The sequence below is a fragment of the Trachypithecus francoisi genome, unplaced genomic scaffold, assembly GCF_009764315.1.
Source record: "Trachypithecus francoisi isolate TF-2019V2 unplaced genomic scaffold, Tfra_2.0 Lachesis_group0, whole genome shotgun sequence".
Classification (NCBI taxonomy): Eukaryota; Metazoa; Chordata; class Mammalia; order Primates; family Cercopithecidae; genus Trachypithecus; species Trachypithecus francoisi.
The window spans coordinates 44,893,603-44,916,342 of record NW_022681453.1 but is presented as its reverse complement, the minus strand read 5'-3'; the positions used below and the strand labels follow the sequence as shown (position 1 = coordinate 44,916,342).

At 36.6% G+C, this 22,740-nt stretch overlaps 1 protein-coding gene across 2 annotated transcripts in view; it reads right to left on the bottom strand.

Moving 5' to 3' along the window:
• CNTN6 (contactin 6) overlaps window positions 1-22,740 on the bottom strand; it is a 303,559-nt gene that overhangs the window by 148,413 nt on the left and 132,406 nt on the right. For both annotated transcript variants that reach the window (XM_033210480.1, XM_033210479.1), the window contains exon 4: window positions 16,947-17,122. In XM_033210480.1, coding sequence (XP_033066371.1) covers window positions 16,947-17,122 — 176 coding nt within the window. The remainder of the gene's footprint in view (window positions 1-16,946; window positions 17,123-22,740) is intronic.

The window sequence follows — 22,740 nt, the reverse complement described above, 5'->3', positions numbered from 1 at the left end:
TGACCCCTATGGTAATGCTGCTATTTGATTGTCTTTAGACATTAACCTAAGGTTCACTTTGAGACTGTTTGCTACCCACCATCTGATATCTGTCCAGGGCAGCACCATCAGTGTTACCTGTGATCTTGTTAAAAATGTAGAATATTGGGCCCCAGTTCAGACCTACTGAATTAGAATTTGCATGTAATAAGATTTCCAAGTAATTCCTGTACACATTAAAATTTGACAAGCATCAGTTGAATGATTAAGGAAGTGGTTAAAATGTCAGAATATCTGGCATCAAATCCCACCTTCACTATTTATTTATTCTTTTTTTTGAGATGGAGTTTCGCTCATGTCGCCCAGGTTGGAGTGCAATGGTGCGATCTTGGCTTACTGCAACCTCCGCCTCTTGGGTTCAAGTGATTCTCCTGCATCAGCCTCCCAAGTGCTGGATTACAGGCGCCCACCACCACGCCTGGCTAATTTTGATATTTTTAGTGGAGACAGAATTTCACCATGTTGGCCAGCCTAGTCTCGAACTCCTGACCTCAGGTGATCCACCCTCCTTGGCCTCCTAAAGTGCTGAGATTACAGGCCCAACTTCACTATTTCTTGATGTCCTTGGGCACATTACTTCACTTCTCTGAACTTAATTTTCCTCATATATAAAATTGAAATTATAATAGTAGCTTCTATTTTACATGATAGTTTTGAGGATTAAACTAGATTATGCTGTTTAATTAGAAATAACTGTAGGAAGGTTGGTACTTACTTTGAGGAAGATACAACTAAAGCATACATCATAGAGAATGTGTTCAACATCACAGAACTTGAAATACTCATGTGCTTTATTTGTATAAATTCCCGTTATTCCCTCACTGCTACAAAAATAGAGAAGAAAGTAATATGAGCGTACTGATATCAATTTGAGAACTAGAACATGTTACCTTTCCAAAGTACCCATCTTGGAAATAGGGAAGGAGGCTTTGCCTCATAAAAGCACATGAAGGAATGCTCAAAGGAAATACTCTAAACCTAGTTTTTTGAAATTGGTAAGCAGAAGCTCTGGAGTCAGTTACAGGTTGTGAGCCTTCCATCAAGAAGAGCCAACTAACACACCAAAAAATTACATTCACTTAAAGTTTGACAAATTTAGCAACTCGTTTCTATTGTCTGCATTTTAGAGAATCTATTGATGCTGTTGTAACAGCTACAGCCAGGGGAATAGTGAGATGTCTGGTGACACTGGCTATAGTGGTAGTAAACCGGGCACATAGTTTGGGAAGTTTTCTAACAAATATTATGTAAAAGGCTTACTAAATACCTAATACATGGTAGCTATGATTTTTGAGGTATGCTATAGGAAGCTACCATAAGAAAGCCAGCATTGTCTGTCTGTGAGGGGACTGTAATCCACTGAATTACTCACTACTCTTGATGCAGGTTCACAGGAGAAGCTTCACTCAGGCTTTTTACACTCAGAGTGCGTGATTATACTCATAGAAACAGTTGTTTTATTTTTAACCCATGAAAGATATGTACCCCTCTTCGCTTTGGTCACTAATTCTAAAGCTTTTTAAAGCTCAATTTTCATAATGGATTGGATCTTATGGCATGAATTTTTATTCTCCTCTGGTTCTCTTTGGATTTTATTCTCCTTGGGTTTCACTTACAGTTCAAGCCTCTTTTTTTTTTTTTTTAAAAAAAAAAAAAAAGTGTATTTTAATAGCTACCAGACATTAAGACTTTTTGTAAGACTGCAGTAATTACTAGAATATGGCATTTACACAAGCAAGACAAATACAACAAAGGAAGAGAGAAAAAAGAAGTCAAAAGCAGGCTCAAGCAGGCATGCAGACTTAATTCCCTTTAGAGATGACACTGTAGAACAGCAAAGAAAGGATTGTATCATTCATATACATTCTGGCTCAATTGGACCCCATAGAAAAAAATGTATATTGAACCAATTTTACACAATACAAATAAATGAATAAATATATAAAATTCAGGTGCATTATAATTTTAAATATGCAGGACAAAATACACTATAGAAGATAATATAGGAAAATATACTTATGACCTCAAGACAGGAAAACAGTTCTTAAACTTTTTACAAAAAAAATCTTAAAAAGAAAAAGACAAATAGATTGAACTGTGTTAAATTTAAATTGTTTTGTTTATCAAAAGACATGATTAAGAGAGTGAAAAGGCAAGCAACACAGTAGAAATGGTTTCCTACACATGAAAGCAACAATCTGCTCTTCTCTAGAATCAATCACTAATGAAAACAAAGACAACTCAATTAAAATACGGAAAAATGAATTAAGTTATTCCTAGAAACCAAAGGGAGGGAGGGACATTTCCAAATAGCCAATATATATGTTAATAAAAAGGTCTTCAATTTCATTAGTGATCAGGAAACAGAAGCTAAACCAAAATGAGATACTTTTTACTATGCCCCCCCAAAAGTCTAAAATTTTTTAAAAGACTAATCATATCAAGTATTGTCAAGAATATAGAAAAAAAATTACTGGAAAGAGTAAAAATTAATAAAACCACTATAGACAACAATTTGGTGTTATCTTTTAAAATTGTCCTATGCATGCCCAATTGCCCTATAACTCTGCTTCTGGTATACAACAGAGAAACATTTACACAGATCTACCAGAAGATATGTGCAAGAATAATCATAGAAGAATGCACTTAGAAATGATGCAAATTTCCAATAATAGTAAAAGTTCCACATAAACTGTATTATATTCACACAATAAGATATGTGATGAGAAAAATGAACTACAGCCACCTACAACAATATAAATGGATCTCAGAAACATAGTTGGCTAGTAATTCAGACTTGAAGAAATATATTATATACTGCATGGTTTCATTCATATAAAGTTTAAAAAGCAATAATAATTACAAATTCACAAATTGAGATATGGCTTATCTTTGAGGCAGGAGGAGGAAGTCGTAACTAGAAAGGGACATAATGGGTGGACCTTCTGGGGGTGTTGGTAATATCCATTTCTGGATCTGGCTTAGTAATACTTCATCGATCTATCTGCTCATCTTTTTTGTACTTTTCTGTATATATTATACTTCTAGGAAAAAGAAGAGCATAAATTAATACCTTAAAACAATCTTGTCCAACCTACAGCCCCTCAGGCTGCATGCAACTTGGGATGGCTTTGAATGCATCCCAACAAAAGTTCGTAAACTTTCTTAAAATGTTATGAGATTTTTTTGTAATTTTCTTTTTAGTTCATCAGCTATTATTAGAATTAGTTTATTTTATATGTGGCCCAAGACAATTCTTCTTCCACTGTAGCCCAGGGAAGCCAAAAGATTGGACACTCCTGCTTTAAAACATAATTAACATTTCAGTGGATTTCCATCAAAACTCTTTATTATTTGTATTTGCTGTTTATTTGTTTTTGGTTTTCTTGTTGTTCCAATAATGTTATTTATTTATTTATTTTCCTTTTTTTTTTATTTCAGTAGGTTTTTGGGGAACAGGCGGTGTTTGGTTACATGAATAAGCTTTTTAGTGGTGATTTCTGAGATTTTGGTGCACCCATCAACTGAGTCATGTACACTGTACCCAATACGTAGTCTTTTATCCCTCACCACCCCCCACCGTTTCCCCTAATCCCCAATTCCAATGTATCATTCTTATGCTTTGTGTACACATAGCTTAGCTCCCACATATGAATAAGAACATATGATGTTTGATTTTCCATTCCTGAGTTACTTCACTTACAATAATAGTCTCCAGTTCTATCTAGGTTGCTGTGAATGCCATTATTTCATTTCTTTTTATGGCTGAGTAGTATTCCATGCTATATATACCACATTTTCTTTATCCACTTGTTATTGATGGGCATTTGGGCTCGTTTGATATTTTTGCTATTGCAAATTGTGCTGCTATAAACAAGTGTGTGCAAGTATTTTTTTTTTTTTTTTTTGTATAATAACTTGTTTTCCTCTGGGTAGATAACAAGTAGTGTGATTGCTGGATCAAACGGTAGATCTACTTTTAGTCCTTTAAGGAACCTCCACACTGTTTTCCATAGTGATTGTACTAGTTTACATTCCCACCAACAGTGTAAAAGTGTTCCTTTTTCAATACATCTGTGCCAATGCCTATTATTTTTTGATTTTTTGATTATGGCAATTCTTGCAGGAGGGATGTTGTATTGCATTGTGGTTTTGATTTACATTTTCCTTATAATTAGCAATGTTAAGTATTTTCCCATTTGTGCTTGTTTGCCATTTGTATATCTTCTTGTGAGAATTGTCTATTCATTTCCTTAGTCCACTTTTTAATGGAATTGTTTTTTTCTTGGTGATTTTAGTTCCTTGTAGATTCTAGATATCAGTCATTCGTTGTATAAATAGATTGTGAAGATTTTCTCCCACTCTGTGGGTTGTTTGTAAACTCTGATGATTATTTCTTTTGCTGTGCAGAAGCTTTTTAGTTTAATTAAGTCCCATCTATTTATCTTTGTTTTTGTTGTGTTTGCTTTGTGTTCTTGGTCATGAAATCTTTGCCTAAGCCAATGTCTAGAAGCGTTGTTCCAATGTTATTTTCTATTATCTTTATGGTTTCAGGTCTTATGTTTAAGTCTTTGATCCATCTTGAGTTGATTTTTGTGTAAGGTGAGAAATGAGGATCCAGTTTCATTCTTCTGCACGGGGTTTTCCAATTATCCCAGCACCATTTGTTGAATAGGATGTCCTTTCCACACTTTATGTTTTTGTTTGCTTTGTTGAAGATCAGTTGACCATAAGTTTTTGGCTTTATTTCTGTGTTCTTTATTCTGTTTCATTGGTCTATGTGCCTATTTTTATATGAGTACCATGTTGTTTTGGTGACTATGGCCTCAGAGAAAAGGGTGAAGTGAAGTAATGTGATGCCTTCAGATTTGTTCTTTTTGCTTAGTCTTGCTGTGGCTGTGTGGGCTCTTTTTTGGTTCCATATGAATTTTAGGATTGTTTTTGCTAGTTCTGAAAAGAATGTTGGTGCTATCTTGATGGGAATTGCACTGACTTTGTAGATTGCTTTTGGCAGTGTGGTCATTTTCACAGTATTGATTCTCCCCATCCATGAGCATGGGATGTGTTTCCATTTGTTTGTTTTGTCTATGGTTTCTTTCAGCAATGTTTTGTAGTTTTCCCTGTAGAGGTTTTTCACATCCTTGGTTAGGTATTTGAGTGTTTGCTTGTTTGTTTGTTTTTGCAGCTATTGTGAAAGGGGTGGAGTTCTTGATTTGATTTTCAGCTTGGTCATTGTTGGTAGATAGCAGAGCTACTGATTTGTGTACTTTAATTTTGTATATGGAAACTTTGGTGAATTCATTTACCAGTTCCAGGAGCTTTTTGGATGAATCTTTAGGGTTTTTTAGGTATACAATCATAACATCAGCAAACAGAGATAGTTTGACTTCCTCTTTACCAATTTGGATACCCTTTATTTCTTTCTCTTGTCTGAATGCTCTGACTAGGACTTCCAGTACTATGTTGAATAAAAGGAGTGAAAGTGGGCATCCCTATCTTGTTCCGGTTGTACATTTTACTGGTTTAATCTAGAAAAGTTGTACATTTCCAAGAATTTATCCATCTCCTCTAGGTTTTCTAGTTTATGCGTGTGAAGGTGTTCATAGCAGCCTTCAATAATCTTTTGTATTTCTGTGGTATCAGTTGAAATATCTCCCGTTTGATTTCTAATAGAGCTTATTTGGATCTTCTCTCTTCTTTTTATGGTTGATCTCACTAACAGTCTACCAATTTTATTTGTCTTTTCAAAGAGCTAGCTTTTTGTTTGATCATTCAGGAGCAGATTACTTAATTTCCATGTATTTGCCTGGTTTTGAGGGATCCTGTTGGAGTTGATTTCCAATTTTATTTCACTGTGGTCTGAGAGACTACTTGATATAATTTTGATTTTCTTCAATTTACTGAGACTTGTTTTGTGGTCTATCATATGGTCTATCTTGGAGAATGTTCCATGTGTCCATGAATGGAATGTATATTCTGCAGTTGTTGGATAGAATTTTCTGTAAATATCTGTTAAGTTCATTTGTTCTACAATACAGTCTATGTCCATTGTTTCTTTGTTGACTTTCTGTCTTGATGATTTGTCTAGTGCTGTCAATGGAGTATTAAAATCTTCCACTATTATTGTGTTGCCATCTATCTCATTTCTTAGGTCTCATAGTAATTGTTTTATAAATTTGGGAGCACAAGCATAGGTGCATATGTATTTATAATTGTGATATTTTCCTGTTGGACTAATCCTTTTATCATCATATAATGTTGCTCTTTTTGTTTCTTTAAACTGCTGTTGCTTTAAAGTATGTTTTCTCTGATGTAAGAATAGTTACTACTGCTTGCTTTTGGTGTCCACTTGCATGGAATATCTTTTTCCACCCCTTTACTGTAAGTATATTTGAGTTCTTCTGTGTTAGTTGAGTCTCCTGAAGACAGCAGAAACTTGATTGGTGAATTTGCATTTATTCTGCCATTCTGTATCTTTTAAGTGGAGCATTTAGGCCATTTGCTTTCAATGTTAGTATTGAGATGTTAGGTACTATTCTATTCACCATGCTATTTGCTGGCTGAATACCTTGTGGGTTTTTTTGATTATTTGTTTGCTTGTTTTCATTGTGTTATTGTTATGTAGGTTCTGTGAGGTTTATGCTTTGAGGAGGTTCTATTTTGCTGTATTTTGAAGACTTGTTTCAAGATTTAGAGCTCCTTTTAGCAATTCTTGTAGTGCTGCCTTGGTAGTGGCAAATTCTCCCAGCATTTAATTGTCTGGAAAAGACTGTCTTTCCTTCATTTATGAAACTTACTTTAACTGGATACAAAATTCTTGGCTAATAGTTGTTTTGTTTAAGGAGGCTAAAAATAGAACCCCAATCCCTTTTAGCTTGTAGGATTCCTGGTGAGAAATCTTCCGTTAATCTGATATGTTTTCCTTTATAGGTTACCTGATGCTTTTGTCTCATAGCTATTAAGAGTCTTTCCTTTGTCTCAACTTTAGATAACCTGATGACTATGCGCCTAGGTGATTATCTTTTTGTGAAGAATTTCCCATATGTTCTTTGAGCTTCTCGTATTTGGATGTCTAGATCTCTAGCAAAGCTGGGTAAATTTTCCTGGATTATTTTCTCAAATATATTTTCCAAATTGTTAGATTTCTCTTCTTCCTTAGGAACACCAATTATTCTTAGGTTTGGATATTTAACGTAGTCCCAATCTTCTCAGAGGCTTTGTTTATTTATTTTTTAATTATTATTATTATTGTTTTGACTTTGATGGACTGGGTTAATTTGAAAGGCTTGTCTTAGAGCTCGGAAGTTCTTTCTTCTGCTTGTTTCATTCTATTGCTTAGACTTTCCAGTGCATTTTACATTTCTCTGTGTCCTCGATTTCCAGAACTTGAGATTGTTTTTTATTTACACTATCCATTTCACTGAAGAATTTTCCTTTCGTTTCCTGTATCATGTTTTTAATTTCTTTAAGTTGGACTTCACCTTTCTCTGGTGACTTCTTTTTTCTTTTTACTTTTTTTTCTTTTTCTTTTTTTTTTTTTGAGACAGAGTCTCCCACTGTCGCCCAGGCTGGAGTGCAGTGGTGTGATCTCAGCTCACTGCAAGCTCTGCCTCCTGGATTCATGCCATTCTCCTGCCTCAGACTCCTGAGTAGCTGGGACTACATGTGCCTGCCACCATGCCCGGCTAATTTTTTGTATTTTTTAGTAGAGACAGGGTTTCACCATTTTAGCCAGGCTGGTCTTGATCTCCTGACCTCATGATCCACCTGCCTCAGCCTCCCAGAGTGCTGGGATTACAGGCGTGAGCCACTGTGCCTGGCCTCTGGTGACTTATTGATTAGCTTAATAATTAACCTTCTGAATTATTTTCCTGGCAATTCAGAAGTTTCATCTTGGTGTGGATCCATTGCAGGTAAGCTGGCATAATCTTTTGGGGGAGTTGAAGAATCTTATTTTGTCATATTACCAGAATTGTCTTTCTGGTTTCTTCTCATTTGGGTACATTATGTCAGAGGGAAGATCTGGGATTCAAGGGCTGCTGTTCAGATTATTTTGTCCCATGGGGTGCTCCCTTGATTTGGGGTTCTCCCCCTTCCCCTAGGAATGGGGTCTCCTGAGAGCTGAACTGTAGTGATTGCTTTACTCTTCTGGATCTAGCACCCAGTGGAGCTACCAGGCTCTGGTTGGTACTGGGGAGTGTCTGCAGAGTCCTGTAATGTGATCTATCTTTAGGTCTTGCACCTGTGGATACCACCACCTGCTCTGGTGGAGGTAGTAGGGGAGTGAAGTGAACTCTGTGAGGGTCCTTGGTTGTGTTTTTGTTTAGTGCTGTTTTTGTGTTGGTTGGCCTCCAGCCAGGAGATGGCACTTTCAGGAGTGCATCAGCTGTGGTCCTATAGGGAGGATGCAAACATGCCCTAGGGACATTTTGTTAAGTATTCAGGTTTCTCAGGTGGTGGGCAGGGTGATAGTACTTTCAAGAGATTATGATTGTTGTCTTTGGCTACCAGGACACATAGAAAATGATCACCAGATGGGGATAGGGATAAGGTGTGTCTGAGCTCAGCCTCTCCTTGGGTGAGGCTTGCTGCAGCTGCTGTGAGGGATGGGGGTACATTTCCCAGTGTGATGGAGTTATATTCCCAGGGGGATTAGGGCTGCCTCTGCTGAGTCATAAAATTCACCAAGGAAGCGAGGAAAAGCTGGCAGTCACAGGCCTCACCCCCCTCCCACACACAGCCTGAGTCCTAAAGGCCAGTCTCACTCCCACCATGCCCCATCCGCCCCCAACAGCACTGAGTCTATTTCCAGGCAGCTAGTGACCAGGACTGAGAACCTGCCCCAGACCACCAGCCTCCCTGTTGAGAAAGCAAGCAGACTCAAAGCTTTTCTGCATCTCAGGGAGCCTGCAGCAGTGATCCAGTTCTTTCAAAGGGTTTGTGGATTCTGTCGGCTTTCCTGGTATGTTCCTGGGGTAGTTTCGGGGGCAAACGTTCATGATGTGAGTCTCCACATGCTGCTCTGTTCCTCCCGGCAGGAGCTGCAAGCTAGTCTTGCCTCTTACCTGCCATCTTCTGTCCTGTATTTACTATTTAAACACCTGAATCTGATTTACTTTGTAGACAATGTTGGATATATATTCAGATAATTGTATATAAATTATTACTTATAAATGCTCTTTGTATTATGTATTTATTTATACATAAATAAACAACAGAAATATTTGCCTCATCCTTTAGTGAAAAAAATGTCACTGTAATTTGAACCAATCTTATAAATCTTAGAAGCAAAATCTTTACGTGCTATGTTCATAAATTCCTTGAAACCATTTGTCAAATAACATAAGAGTAATAAGCAAGCATTTCAGCTTGTGCATCTGTCTCAGTTTTGTAAGTCAGAAACTCCCAGTTTTGATAGAATGGATCCCTTACTTTCTGATCTTTTCCCCTCCCATCCCAACTCTTAGCCTGTGCAATTTTATTCAAATGAATTAAAAAGAGTAGCTCCTGCTGAATATAAGTAGAAGTAGGCAGTGGGAGAGGCCTGAATTTTGAAAAAGTACCATTTCTGATAAGATACATAAATAGATTTCCAGCAGCGATAGTGTGGAAAAAATGAGGCTAAAGCATTGAATAATCTGCTTACCTGTTGATTTTAAATATAAATATAACAGTGGCTTGCTATAATTTAACCATGCAACTGCTTACAGTCTATTTGTTTAAGATCTGAATTATTTTTAAAGGCAAAGACAAAGTTTTCTCCTTCATATGATACCAATTCATGGTTATGCTGTGATTTCATTAAGACAAATTGAGAATATTAAATCCGTTGTAACATTGTTTATGCTATTTGAAAATGATACTGAAAAAATCAATACTAATTTACCAACTTTTTTAATTTAAGAAATTAAAGAAAAAATATTTCTTCATGATTTTTGTTCAGCTAGTTCTTTTCTGATGTAGAAAAAAGGTTAAAACCATTTAGCATTTTCATTTGTAATTAGGTATGCATTACCCACTTAATACGCACTTCACAATTATCAGAGACTTTACAATTTCCAAATGCATTTTTAAGTGTTATTTTTAAAGCTTCTTGTCCTGGGTATTAATTTCTTTTTCTGATATAAATGCACTTTATCACCTTATCATTGGGATCATGTATAACTGCTTTTACATTTCTTATATATGAAAGAATTTTAAAGACATTTGGAAACTCTTAACATTTATTTCTAAATGTGAGGCGTTTTGTTTCTGCTTATAAGACCCTAGCCGAAAGATAGAAATAAAAGTATATATCACCTTTAAATACACAAACATCTTAGAATCCTTCTATAATGAGTCAAAGACCTTTATGTTATGACTTTACCTTTTTTTATTTTTCTTTGAATATGGCATTAAATTCATGAGAATTCTGATTTACTTCCCCTGTCTACAAAATAAATATATATTTAAAAAGTTGTTTCAAGATGTTAGAAATTCTGGGTCTGCTGTAGGTTAGTTGACCTTGGGCAAGTAACATAGTTGTCCTGCCTTTTAATGTCTTCACCTGTAAAACATGGTTAAGAATAGCTTACAGGTATAGAATAAAGATGAATGGCATGGCAGGTGTAAAACCCTTTGCATTCCTCTGGAAAAAAATTATGATGATTGTAAATGCCTACATGTTTATAGCCCTTTAAAATGCATTCTTACTGCATTTCAACCTTGAACCATTTAAAATCAATCCTGTGATGTGGTGCAAGAATTCTTTCACTCCATCATATAAGTTATGATAAATCTGAGGTTTGGGATTCCCCCTAAGTATGTGTACTATGGTTTCAATAATATTAATAGTATCAAAACATGTCAGACTAACATATTTAAGGAAATAGTATGTGGTATTTAAAACTACGGTTTTTTTTTTTTTTTTTTGAGACAGAGCCTCGTTCTGTTGCCCAGGCTGGAGTGCAGCAGAATGATCTCAGCTTACTGCAACCTCTGCCTCCTGGGTTCACACGATTCTCCTGCCTCAGCCTCCTGAGTAGCTGGGATTACAGGAGTACACCACTACACCCGACTAAGTTTTTGTATTTTTAGTAGAGATGGGGTTTCACTATGTTGGCCAGACTGGTCTTGAACTCCTGACCTCGTGATCTGCCCACCACAGCCTCCCAAAGTGTTGGGATTACTGGTGTGAGCCACTGAGCCAGGCTTCAAACTTCATTTTATAAACAACTTCAACATCCTTAACATTGTTCAGGACGGTTCCATTCCTCGTAGGATAAGCAGTAAAATACAAAACTTGGCCTATTAACAGTTGTGTGGCCAGACCCCTGCCTATCTCGCCGTCTTCAACTCATACCAGTCTATCAGTTGCCCTTGCCGTCTGCTTTCCACATACTACATTTGGTCCTCATAGTAACCTTATATGAAATGGGCAATCCTGGCACACCCATTTAACCATAAATTAACATATGTACACAATGTCATACTGAGTGTTGAATTTTGTACTATGATGGATTTTTGCATGTTTCTTTGGCATCTCATAATATCTCTAAATTATCCTATTGCTTGAAGATTAGGCTTGGATATGAAGGACTATCTATAAGTGGTTCCAAATTAGTTTTCAGTCTCAACCTAGAAAACCAGTCATTTCTGATCCCTAGCTTTCTGCATTTCAGTTCTCAGGTCTTTTGCCCACCTCCCCAAACTTTCTTCGATACTTGAAGATTGTTCACACAACTGCATTTCCTCTTAGTGTTCTTCCAACCTGTACTTTCTTCACCCACTTTCTCTGTCTAGAACACAAACTAACATGTCAAGGTTCAATGCAAGCCCATTCCCTTTGAAAGGCTTCCCTTGCCTTTTCTCCAATTCAGACAAACTTCACTACTTCTCACTTTGAGCTCCACTCTGTTATAGGTTAATTTCACCTTTCTCACTTCACTTGATGTTTTGAGACAGTGCAGTAGGTGGTAGGAGCATGGACTCTCCACTCTGTCTGGATTTGAAAATGGACTCTGCCGCATACTGTGTGTGATTTTAGGCAGGCTAGTTCATTCTTCTATGCCTCAATCTCTGCTTATCTGAAAGTGAAGACTGTGATACTCTCAGAGGGTTATCGTGAGGATCAATGGAGCTAATTTACATAAAGAGTTTGGAACAATGCCTGCCACATAATACTTTGTAAGCGTTAGCAATTTCTTTTATTTTCCTTTTCTTCTTATTTTTAATTGTATTAAAGGTTTCACCTGTCTGCTCTGTGAAGACAGGAAGCAGCTGTTTCTTATCTACCATTTAATCTTTAGGATCTAGTGTGGTGCTTGATGCATATAAATTAGGTGTTCTCCGGTTGCTTGGAGGATGAATAAATGAAGGGTCAATTAGGAGGCTCCAGCCCAGCTGCCTTTCCTTCTGCAGTAATGGAACAAACTTATTTGAAATGCTAGCTGTGATTAAACATTAAATAGTGCAGGGTCAAAAAGTCCCATTCATGACTACCTTTTATCATAAATGTTTATCTTTTCATTGGTAGAGTTATATATTATAAGGGCCTTTAAAAATTACATCTGAGTGATATCATGGGTTTCTTTCAAAACACCTATTTTCTCAAGGATGACATTTTAAACAGCAATGACAGATGTAATATTTTCATACACAAGTACAGAGTAATTCATTAACATACATACAAAAGGAGGAGGTCTACATTCAACCTTTACCACCAAAGTCTTTGAGAAATAAACAAAATTCAAAGTAGCTACAAGTGATTTTAGAAGTCAGATGAGTTTTATCATTCAAGAATGCCAGGATGATAACAAAATCCTTTGGTGACTAGACACCTGCTGAATTTGTTTTAGGGTAGAGTTTGGGTTGGGGAAGAAAGAGATACTTAAATTAGGATCTACCTGAGTATTTGGAAGGACAGATTATATGACAACAGTGGAAAGAGACTTTTGTAATCAAATAATTCAAAATATACTTTAGCTAAGTCCAGAGAAGCGAATGACTTGTCTAAGTTACGTAGTTGGTTAAAGACAGATTTGATTTAGGAGTATATTTCACCACAGGTAGTTTTCATACACAGGCCACATTTCAGGATGATTTCACGATGAGACGATTCATGATGAAGCAGAGTGTTACAGTCTGTGTCTAAAATAAATTCAAAGTGTGCGTTTGGATTACTGAATACCAGGATAAAAGTGACAAACAAAAGCCATCAGTTATCTAGAGGTATGTCCCTGCAGCATTTCTACCACGGACAGGGTACATTCTGAAAGGTTGTTCATAAGACCATTTGTTCTGAAGGTCAAAGTGACATTTTGCAATGGACTGCCAATTGAGGGGAAGCAAGGGGTTGATACATTTTTATTTTGATGCATAGCTTGTTCTTATCTGTGAGAGTTCATAGGAGTGGGGCTTCTGGACTCGTTTTTTCTATCAGTAAGTAGATCGGCAATCTCATATTAAATGTTTAATCTCTGTCTCACTTTGGATTCCTTAGAAGCAGAGCCTGAGGCAAGGATTCAGGTGCATATGATTTATTGAGGGAATCCTCTTAGGAGAAAGGCAGGGGAGGATGAAGGAAAAAGCAAATGAAGAAGCTAATTAAGGTGTCGCAGCTGTTGTCTAGTTTCAGCCTGATCCCATGGAGAGGTTTGGGGCATGAAATGCAAAAAGGGATATCTGTGGGTATTACTAGCCGGGGGTTGGCATATCACTTGCAAAAGCGGATGTGGACAAGGAAGCACCAACATCTACTACCAGGCTTATTTGAACCATTCTGTCCTGAAGATATGGTTTATTATTTAAACAACCACTGTGCCAGCAAATGAAACAAAGAAAGAAGGCCCACATGAAGTGTGTGGTCAGTGTTTGAGAAGGACTCAATACCGTGAGATGAAGTGCATGAGTTTTAGAGTCTGAAGTCTTTTTTTTCTATACACAAGTTCCAACTTTTCTCTAACAACATACTGTAAGAAAGCCCCAATCTCAGTGAGCCTCAGGCTTCTAATCTGTAAAATGGGGACAATGATAGCAACTGCCTCCTACAGCTGTTGTCCAATTCAAGTGAAATAATATATGTCAAACCACATGTATTATATTTGACATGAAAACAAAAGAACAAGAAACTAGCCTTATAGAAAGTTTTAAAATGTAAACTAGAAGAGTTTTCCATAAGAAACTCAAGTGGTTTGAAATATATAGATGTTTGTCCAAGTTGAGAGAGGTATAATAGTGAAAGGAAGAATTAGAATTGTCATTTCCCTAGGGTCCATAATGGATCAGGGACTTGACATTCATTTTCTCAGTGACTCCATGTCATTGTCCTATGTGGTGGCCACTGCTGTATTCTCATTGTATAGATTTCTTAACAGAGGCTTAATGTTGTTAAGAAATGACCTAATTTCACAGGAGATCGAGACCATCATGGCTAACACTGTGAAACCCCGTCTCTACTAAAAAATACAAAAAACTAGCCGGGCGAGGTGGCGGGCGCCTGTAGTCCCAGCTACTCGGGAGGCTGAGGCAGGAGAATGGCGTGAACCCGGGAGGCGGAGCTTGCAGTGAGCTGAGATCCGGCCACTGCACTCCAGCTTGGGTGACAGAGCGAGACTCCATCTCAAAAAAAAAAAAAAAAGAAATGACCTAATTTCATACTACTAGATATTTGACGAAAAGAATTTGAACTCAGACCTCTCTATTCACAAAATCTCAGCATTTAACTACAGTGGTTATCCTAGCAAAGGCCTTGTCTATCAAAATTGATATTGTTAAAAATTTATAAAAAAAATATGAAGGAGGTTGTGAGGAATTATAATGAAGATGAAGTTACAGTTCATGCACTTTAGGAACTTTTCATTTGGTTGGGGACTTGCATTTATACCCTTTACTCTTTCTGTTTCCACACTCTAGCACATGTCTCCCTGGATATAATAAGAAATATTTCAGACATGACACCACCACCATGTTGTGGTTCTTGTTTTTGCAAGCTCTTAGAGCCCAAGATCCTCTAACTTTGCAGAAGAAAGATTAGTTAATGGATATAGGCCATTTTACTTTCTGCATTAATGGTAATAGAAATGCTCTTCAAGAACAACAGTCATACACCTTCTGCCCCAAAACGGAAAATGTTATGATAAGATGGGAAAGTTAATAAGGACAGAAAAATTGATTTGTCCCATTTAGCCAGATGAAAGCATATAATTTCTTCTTAATTGAGACTTTCTCTGATATGGCATAGACAAAATAAGTTTTAACTAGGGAAATTTCTAGTTGCAAGAAATTTTTAAAGCAGAAAGAAGGTATGATATAATAATGTAGGACATTTTAAAACATATTTTTGTTAAAAAGTACAGAACAAAGGAGAAGAAATAATATGGTTATATAAAAGAGTGCATTAATTTGAGATGTAGACATTCAACTGTTTTCAAGAGTAGATAGAATCATAACTCTAGAGAAACTCGAGGGTATAGCCAATAAATATGCTATATAGAGTACCCTTTATCAAAAAGTCAAATTTATGATTATGGAATCTGATTCATATCATGTGTATGTTGTAGGGTCATCTCCTACCCAACCAGGAGAAATAAACAATTGCTGTGGCAGAATCATTCAAAGTCTGGAACAATTCTTCATTTCTATAACATAAGTTTCTATGTTATTTTGTTCCCTATTATTTTTCCAGGTGATAGTCTTAGCTGAAATGAAGAAATCAAGTGTTATAAATATTTTTATCCTATGTCCCAAAGTAGCCACTGGCCCTTTTCCACCTTCTATTTAGGTAAATAGGCTTCCACATTCACTTCTTACTTCCATAGATACAAATACATTTGGATACAGTTAGCAATGTATTTATGTGTGTATATCTGTATATATGTTTATGTGTGTGCATGTGTGTATGTGTATGTGGTGTGTGTAAAATCAGAAGTAAAGCCATCCTCACAATGGTCAACATAAAGAGAACTCTGTGTAGACCAAGTGATCTCTGGTGTAGAATAACCTTTGGAACACAAGACTTGCAATGAGAAATAGACCCAGTTATTAATTCATGTGTTTACTGATGACTGAAATAGTTTCACAAGGTGAGTTTTGGGCATGTATTTATTAATAAAATTTCAGAACAATTACTTTTTCAAAGTAAGAGATAGTGTAGACATTTCTATGAGCCCTGCAGGTATAGCAGCTCACTTTTTGGCTCCTTGGATAGATCCTCCAGGACATAATGGTTGGTGCAAAGGGAGAAATGCAAGCCTTCTACTTTATCCACATCAACAGATATAATTACTCTCAAACAAGGCCTTTGCAGAATCCAATATGAAACATTTCAGTCCCTGGAAACACTATATATAAAGGATATTAGACGCAGTATGTCTATTGTTCATCTGCTAATGTCCCCAAATGTCACCAAGGTAATTACTTGGATGACATTTATGTGATGCAGCTGGACATTGTTACAGTTAATATAAAACCTGCCTTTGGCAACCACTTTATTTCCACCTACATCAAACTGTGGGTGCATGATCGCTTTTCTTGGGAGAACGCCCACCTCCCCCAGATGACATCTCTGCCCTCAGCTTTTTCTTCCTTTGCTCTCCACATTGATATCCAATGCAAAAGAAAAAGAAAAATAATGCTATATCATATATCTTTATATTAATATTTATGTTTGGAACTTTTAGAAATGTTTCTGAAAATAATTCACAAAATATAATAATGTTGATCTTTTCTCTGTTTTTTTTTTCTTTTTCAGAAGCAGGTTTCTAATATATACAGGAATCTAGATTCACAAAATGAAGATTGTCAAAAGCCCATAAATTCACATTCATTCTCAAATATATTATTGGCAAAGTGAGATTTTTAAAATGTGGGTATCAGAAGAATATTATATTTTCAGAGACACAGATTACAAAATTTACCCCCAAACTCACATGCAAATTGGAGCTTTGCCTTCCGACTCAGAATTGTCCCCAGAAGATTGGTGGCCAGGCACTGGTACATGCCAATATCTTGATCTGTGTAGGGGCTACTGATTGCAAGACTGCCTCCATCCAACCTGTAGTGATAACTCATAGTAAAATCAATGTCTGTGCCATTTTGCTTCCACCTTCAAGGAAAAAAAATAAAATTATGCTTATAATATACAGAGTCAATCACTCTTTGACTCAAACAACATGTAGTTCTAATTCCTGAAACTATAAAAAACACCAAAAAACAAAACATGATTACATGTGGAGGGAATCCTACCAGTTTTACCAAAGGTGACTGTCTTCGTGGGTTTGGTGATGTCAGTAACTAGATTATTTGAAAGATATACTCTTTATACATTACATTCACCCAAATGTATACAAAGAGGAAACAGAACTCTTGACACGAGAAATAAAAATTAGACAGTCAGTCAATAATACTGGCCAACCTATTCCTTTAGCGACTTTTCAAATAACATATACCTTACCTGAATATCCACAACTGGTAGCACAAAATTGAATGTCAAAATGATTTAAAGATAGGAATTCAAGAAGCGTATATTAAAAATGGAAAGAATAATTTTACAATGCCAATTCAAGGCTGAAAACAAAACAATAATAATCTGACTACTTTAGAACATGATTGCCTCTGTTAGTATGTTACTTGCAAAATTAATCATGTTGAAAATATTTCAATGGTACTTAGAAATGCCAAACTAAAATTATACTTTAGCAAAGCAAATGCTGTTTGAGAGGTTTTTATTTTGAGAAGCAAACATTCTCTTGGCTTAGCTATTAGTCAACAATTCTTTAGTACATGAATTAACTAGCTGAAGGGTCTTAGAGTTATATTTACTTTCAAAGATTCCTAGCTAGTTTTAGAAATTTTATTTGGTCATTTTTAAGACAAATGAATACCTGATAATTATCTCTAACCAGACTCACTTTTCCTACCTTGAAACTTCCAACTCCATCAAAATCTCCAAATATTGTGAAGCATGATTCTTACATATCTAATGAGATACATTCTTAGGGCAGAGGCTGTATGTAGTTGCATAGACCATTTTTTAAAATAGACACTTAAAAATATTGAATAATGACAACCAGTTGTACATGTAGAAAAATATCTTTTCTCACTCATTGCTAGGTTCATGGCTGAGGTCTCTAAAAGAAAAGGAAGATTAATAAGACAAAAACATGCAATTTTATTTAATATAAATATTCCATGACATGAAAGCCTTCAGAAAAAATCCTAAAAAACAGGAAAATCTGTGTATTTTTAATGCTAGTTTTGATGAAGAGTAGACAGTCTTGCAGAAGTATGATTATAAAAAGAGGGTATGATCTAATGGTAAGAAACTGACAGGAACTTAGCAAGGCCTTTTTTTCCAGTTCTTCTTGGTTTCTCTGTGTCTTTGAGGAGGAAAAGGCTGTTTCTTTCTTCTGGGTATAGAAAGGATATCTCTGGAATAAAGGTTTTATGACCTGCTTCAGAGAAGAAGAGTGAGGGGAAGGTGAGAATGATCTTCCTGCTTCTGCTATTTTCTCAAATGCCAAGATGCCATATTTTGAGGTGGGGTGTCTTAAACCCCATCACAGTCATCTAGGAAAACAAGTGAATGATCTTTTCCTATGGAATATAGCCAATTTCCAAACTGTGTTTTTTAGAGTTTATGCCAGCTTTGCTATGATTCTCCCCTTTATACCAAAATCATATTAAAAATATTTTGGTGGCAGTGGTTAATTTTTTAAAAAATGGCATTTTACAGAATTAATTCAAAGAGGTTGGGCAGATGCCTGTAATCCCAGCACTTTGGGTGGCCGTGGTGGGCAGATAACTTGAAGACAGGAGTTTGGGACCAGCCTGGGCAATATGGCAAAACCCTGTCTCTACTAAAAATACAGAATTAATTCAAATGTCATTGACCTCTTCAGGTGCATCTTCAAACATCCCATGGGGAGAATCTGACAAATGCCTACCAAAGTAGAAAAGAAATATGAACTTAGGTAATCCTCTACCCTGTTAAAGACGTGATGTGATGGATCAGATGTCAAATCAATCAAAGGTTTTGAACCAACTCTGTTAACTTTCAAATTGTTTAGCCATTTCCTGCACACTTGAAAGTTGAAAGACAGCAGTCAAAGAGTACATTTCATTTGCCTATATTTTCTGTGATCATTTTTTTTCTAGTGGAATTTGTAGAGGCTGCTCCTTGTTTTCAATATTAGGGTAAGAAAAAAGTAAAGAAAAACAAACAAAAAACAAAAATAAAACCCTTCAAAACTTTTCTTTCTTTAGGCCTGTCTCAAGACACCAATATTCTCCTTGCCAGCACTCTAATATAGTTTTTGATAATTTGCTTACAGGGCAGGATCTTTAGACTTCCATGTTCCCTATCGTTTTCAAAGCATAAGATATACCATACTTAGTTTGCCAGCTCTTTTTAATTTTGGAATCAATCACTGAAATAACTGCTGTCATCATTACATGCTCCTAATTAAGCTCAGTAATTGTTTTTCAACACAAATTCAAAGTTGTTGGCTTAGCTGCAGCAAATGAATTTTTCACAGTATCCCTTCTGATCACTATGGTACAATGATTATTAAACTGCACATATAGATCAGGGGTTCAACTCCTGGTGTGGGCTTTGTCCTAATTAATATGTCTAAATCAATGGAGAAACAGTATTAATGAATTCAAACGATTGTCATGCACACGTTTCTGATAGAATTGCACACTGTCAAGTGTCATCCTATGATGCAACCTAGGAAGTGTGTTTTAAATGATTACTTTTAGCATCTGAATTAATATCATATTAGTTCCAGAAAACATAATGGATGTGAACTAAAACCTTGACCCTTTGTTGGGAAACATCCTTCACTTTTAAGTAGTTCAGTCCTGTGTCAAGAATAATGGCTGGGCCAGGCATGGTGGTTCACGTCTATAATCCCAGCACTTTGAGAGGCCAAAGCAGGTTGATTACCTGAGGTCAGGAGTTCGATACCAGCCTGGCCAAAATCATGAAACCCCGTCTCTACTAAAAAAACACAAAAATTAGCAGGGCATGGTGGCACATGCCTATAATCCCAACTACCCTCGAGAGGCTGCGGCAGAATTGCTTGAGCCCGGGAGACAGAGGTTGCAATGAGTTAAGATCGCACCACTGCACTCCAGCCTGGCTGACAGAGCAAGACTCTGTCTCAAAAACAAAAACAAAAAAGAATAATGGTTGTGGGCTGTGTTTGTTGGCTGTCTTTCTGTAATGTGTGTGTGTGTTTGTGTGTGTGTGTGTGCGTGCGCGCACATGTGCAGGCTTGTGCATGTTGGTGTTTTTCAAAATTAGGCTTTGCTTTAAAATTACATGGTATATTTGTTGAAAGTATGTGTTTCTTTTCTGAGTTTCATTTATTTTTAATTGACAAATAATAGTGGCACATATTTATAGGGAATAATGTGATGTTTTCATACATGTACGCATTTTGTAATGATCAAATCAGAGTAATGAGCATATTCATTACCTCAAAAATCTATCATTTGTCTGTGGTGACAGCATTCAAAATCTTCTCTTCCAGCCATTTTGAAATACACAATACATTATCACTAACTATAGTCCCTCTACTGTGCAAACGAATCCCAGAACTTATTCCTCCTGTCTAAAGATCACTTTGCACCCTTTGATCCAAGTGTCCCCTTTCCCTTCCTGCCCCTCCCTGACTCAGCCTCTGGTAACCTCCATTCTACACTCTACTTCTATGAGTTGATTCTATGAAATCGACATTTTTTAGATTCCACATATGAGTGAGATCAGATGATATTCGTCTCTCTCTGCCTGGCTTATTCTTGAGCCCATCCCCAGACCTCTGAAAGAGAACACCAAAATCTAAATTTTAAGTCTCTCTGGGTGACTGTGATGTACACTGAATGTGAGTCTGTCACCCCTGTGGAAAGAATCCTAGTCCTAGCTTTAACATTCCCTTGCTGCATATACTTGAACAAGTCCTCTGATTTCTCCAGAAGTCATTTCACAAATTATATAATGTGTGCAATAATGTATATTCTGCTTATCTCACAGGCTTGTTAAAAGGACCAAGTTGGGGGAAATGAATAAAAAGAATAGAAGGGCAGAGTGACCACATTTACAGTTTTCTTTCTTAGAGGCCTAGAGCTTCTCCAGACTTAAGTTTGTGTTCACGACTAGGGTAGAGTAGACTAAATTACAGAAAGGAGTCCCCCTGGTGACCAGGTAGAGAGGATTGTCAGAAATCCTTTTTTCTGATAGAGAGTGTATCCAGTTTAGAAATAATTTATGTGCATGTTATTTCATTTTTCCAAATGAAATATATATTCTGAGATAGAACTAAGTTCATTGCTACATGATTTTGCTAGATTTTCCAGGTATAAACAATCCTTCCAAAGCACCATCTTTGGGTAACCCATTTCTCTTCCCTTCGCATGGCTTCAGGGCTGGACTTCATATTCTCATGTGTTATGTAATCTTTGAAAGAGTAAAGGGGGCCAGGCGAGGCGGCTCAAGCCTGTAATCCCAGCACTTTGGGAGGCCGAGACGGGTAGATCACGAGGTCAGGAGATCGAGACCATCCTGGCTAACATGGTGAAACCCCGTCTCTACTAAAAAATACAAAAAACCAGCCAGGCGAGGTGGCAGGCGCCTGTAGTCCCAGCTACTGGGGAGGCTGAGGCAGGAGAATGGCGTGAACCCGGGAGGCGGAGCTTGTAGTAAGCTGAGATTCAGCCACTGCACTCCAGCCTGGGCAACAGAGCGAGACTCCGTCTCAAAAAAAAAAAAAAAAAAAAGAAAGAGTAAAGGATAATTGTTTTTTCATGGGAAAGCTTAAGCTATTTCAAAAGTTTGCTTTTCATATTGCTTATTTTCCCTGAGATTTCATTTGCTGTATGGAATTTACTAAAAGAAAGAACACACATCTTAAAATCAAACCCAGCCTCATTTTATGAATAAGGAAGATGATGCCATGGGAGAAAAATGATTATTCCAAAGTCACCAATAGATTGATAGAGCTGTGACTAGAAATGATAACTCAAAGTCAAGGATTCTTTTATGTTGCTTTACACTATACCCAACTAACCTCAAATAATGTTAGAATCTGTGAATTTTAAAGGCTTTCCTTCTAAGACACACACATGCACACACACAGACAATCTAAGGTGAATATAGTTGTGAGGCTTTTTAGAAAATAGAATTTAAATTAGAAAGGGTCATATTAAAACTAAAATTTTACATTTTGTTGCTAATGCACATTATCTGATATACTTCTGTCCTTTGCTTTATTATCAATAAAATTGGGTCTGAGTCTGACATTTAAGCATTAAAACTTAGTTCTTTCCTCACTCTCTTTCCACAGTTTCTTGCCTATGAGTAAGGGGAACAACAGACACTGGGGTCTGCTGGAGGATGGAGGATGGGAGGAGAGAGAGGATCAGGAAAAATAACTAATAAGCACCAGGGTTAGTGCCTGGATGATGAAATAATTTGTACAACAAACCCCCATGTCACAGGTTTATCTATAAAACAAACCTGCATATGTACCCCTGAACTTAAAAGTTAAAAAAAAAAAGAAATGAGCCAAACCAGGTTATGGGGGCTGGAAATAAGCACCTAAGTTACTTGTCTTTAGCCTTTTAGCTTAGAAATGTCTTAGAAATAAAAGCCATTTAACAACATTGAAAAATGTCATCTTCATTCTGTGTAATTTTTCACAGATAAAACTAATTAGCAAG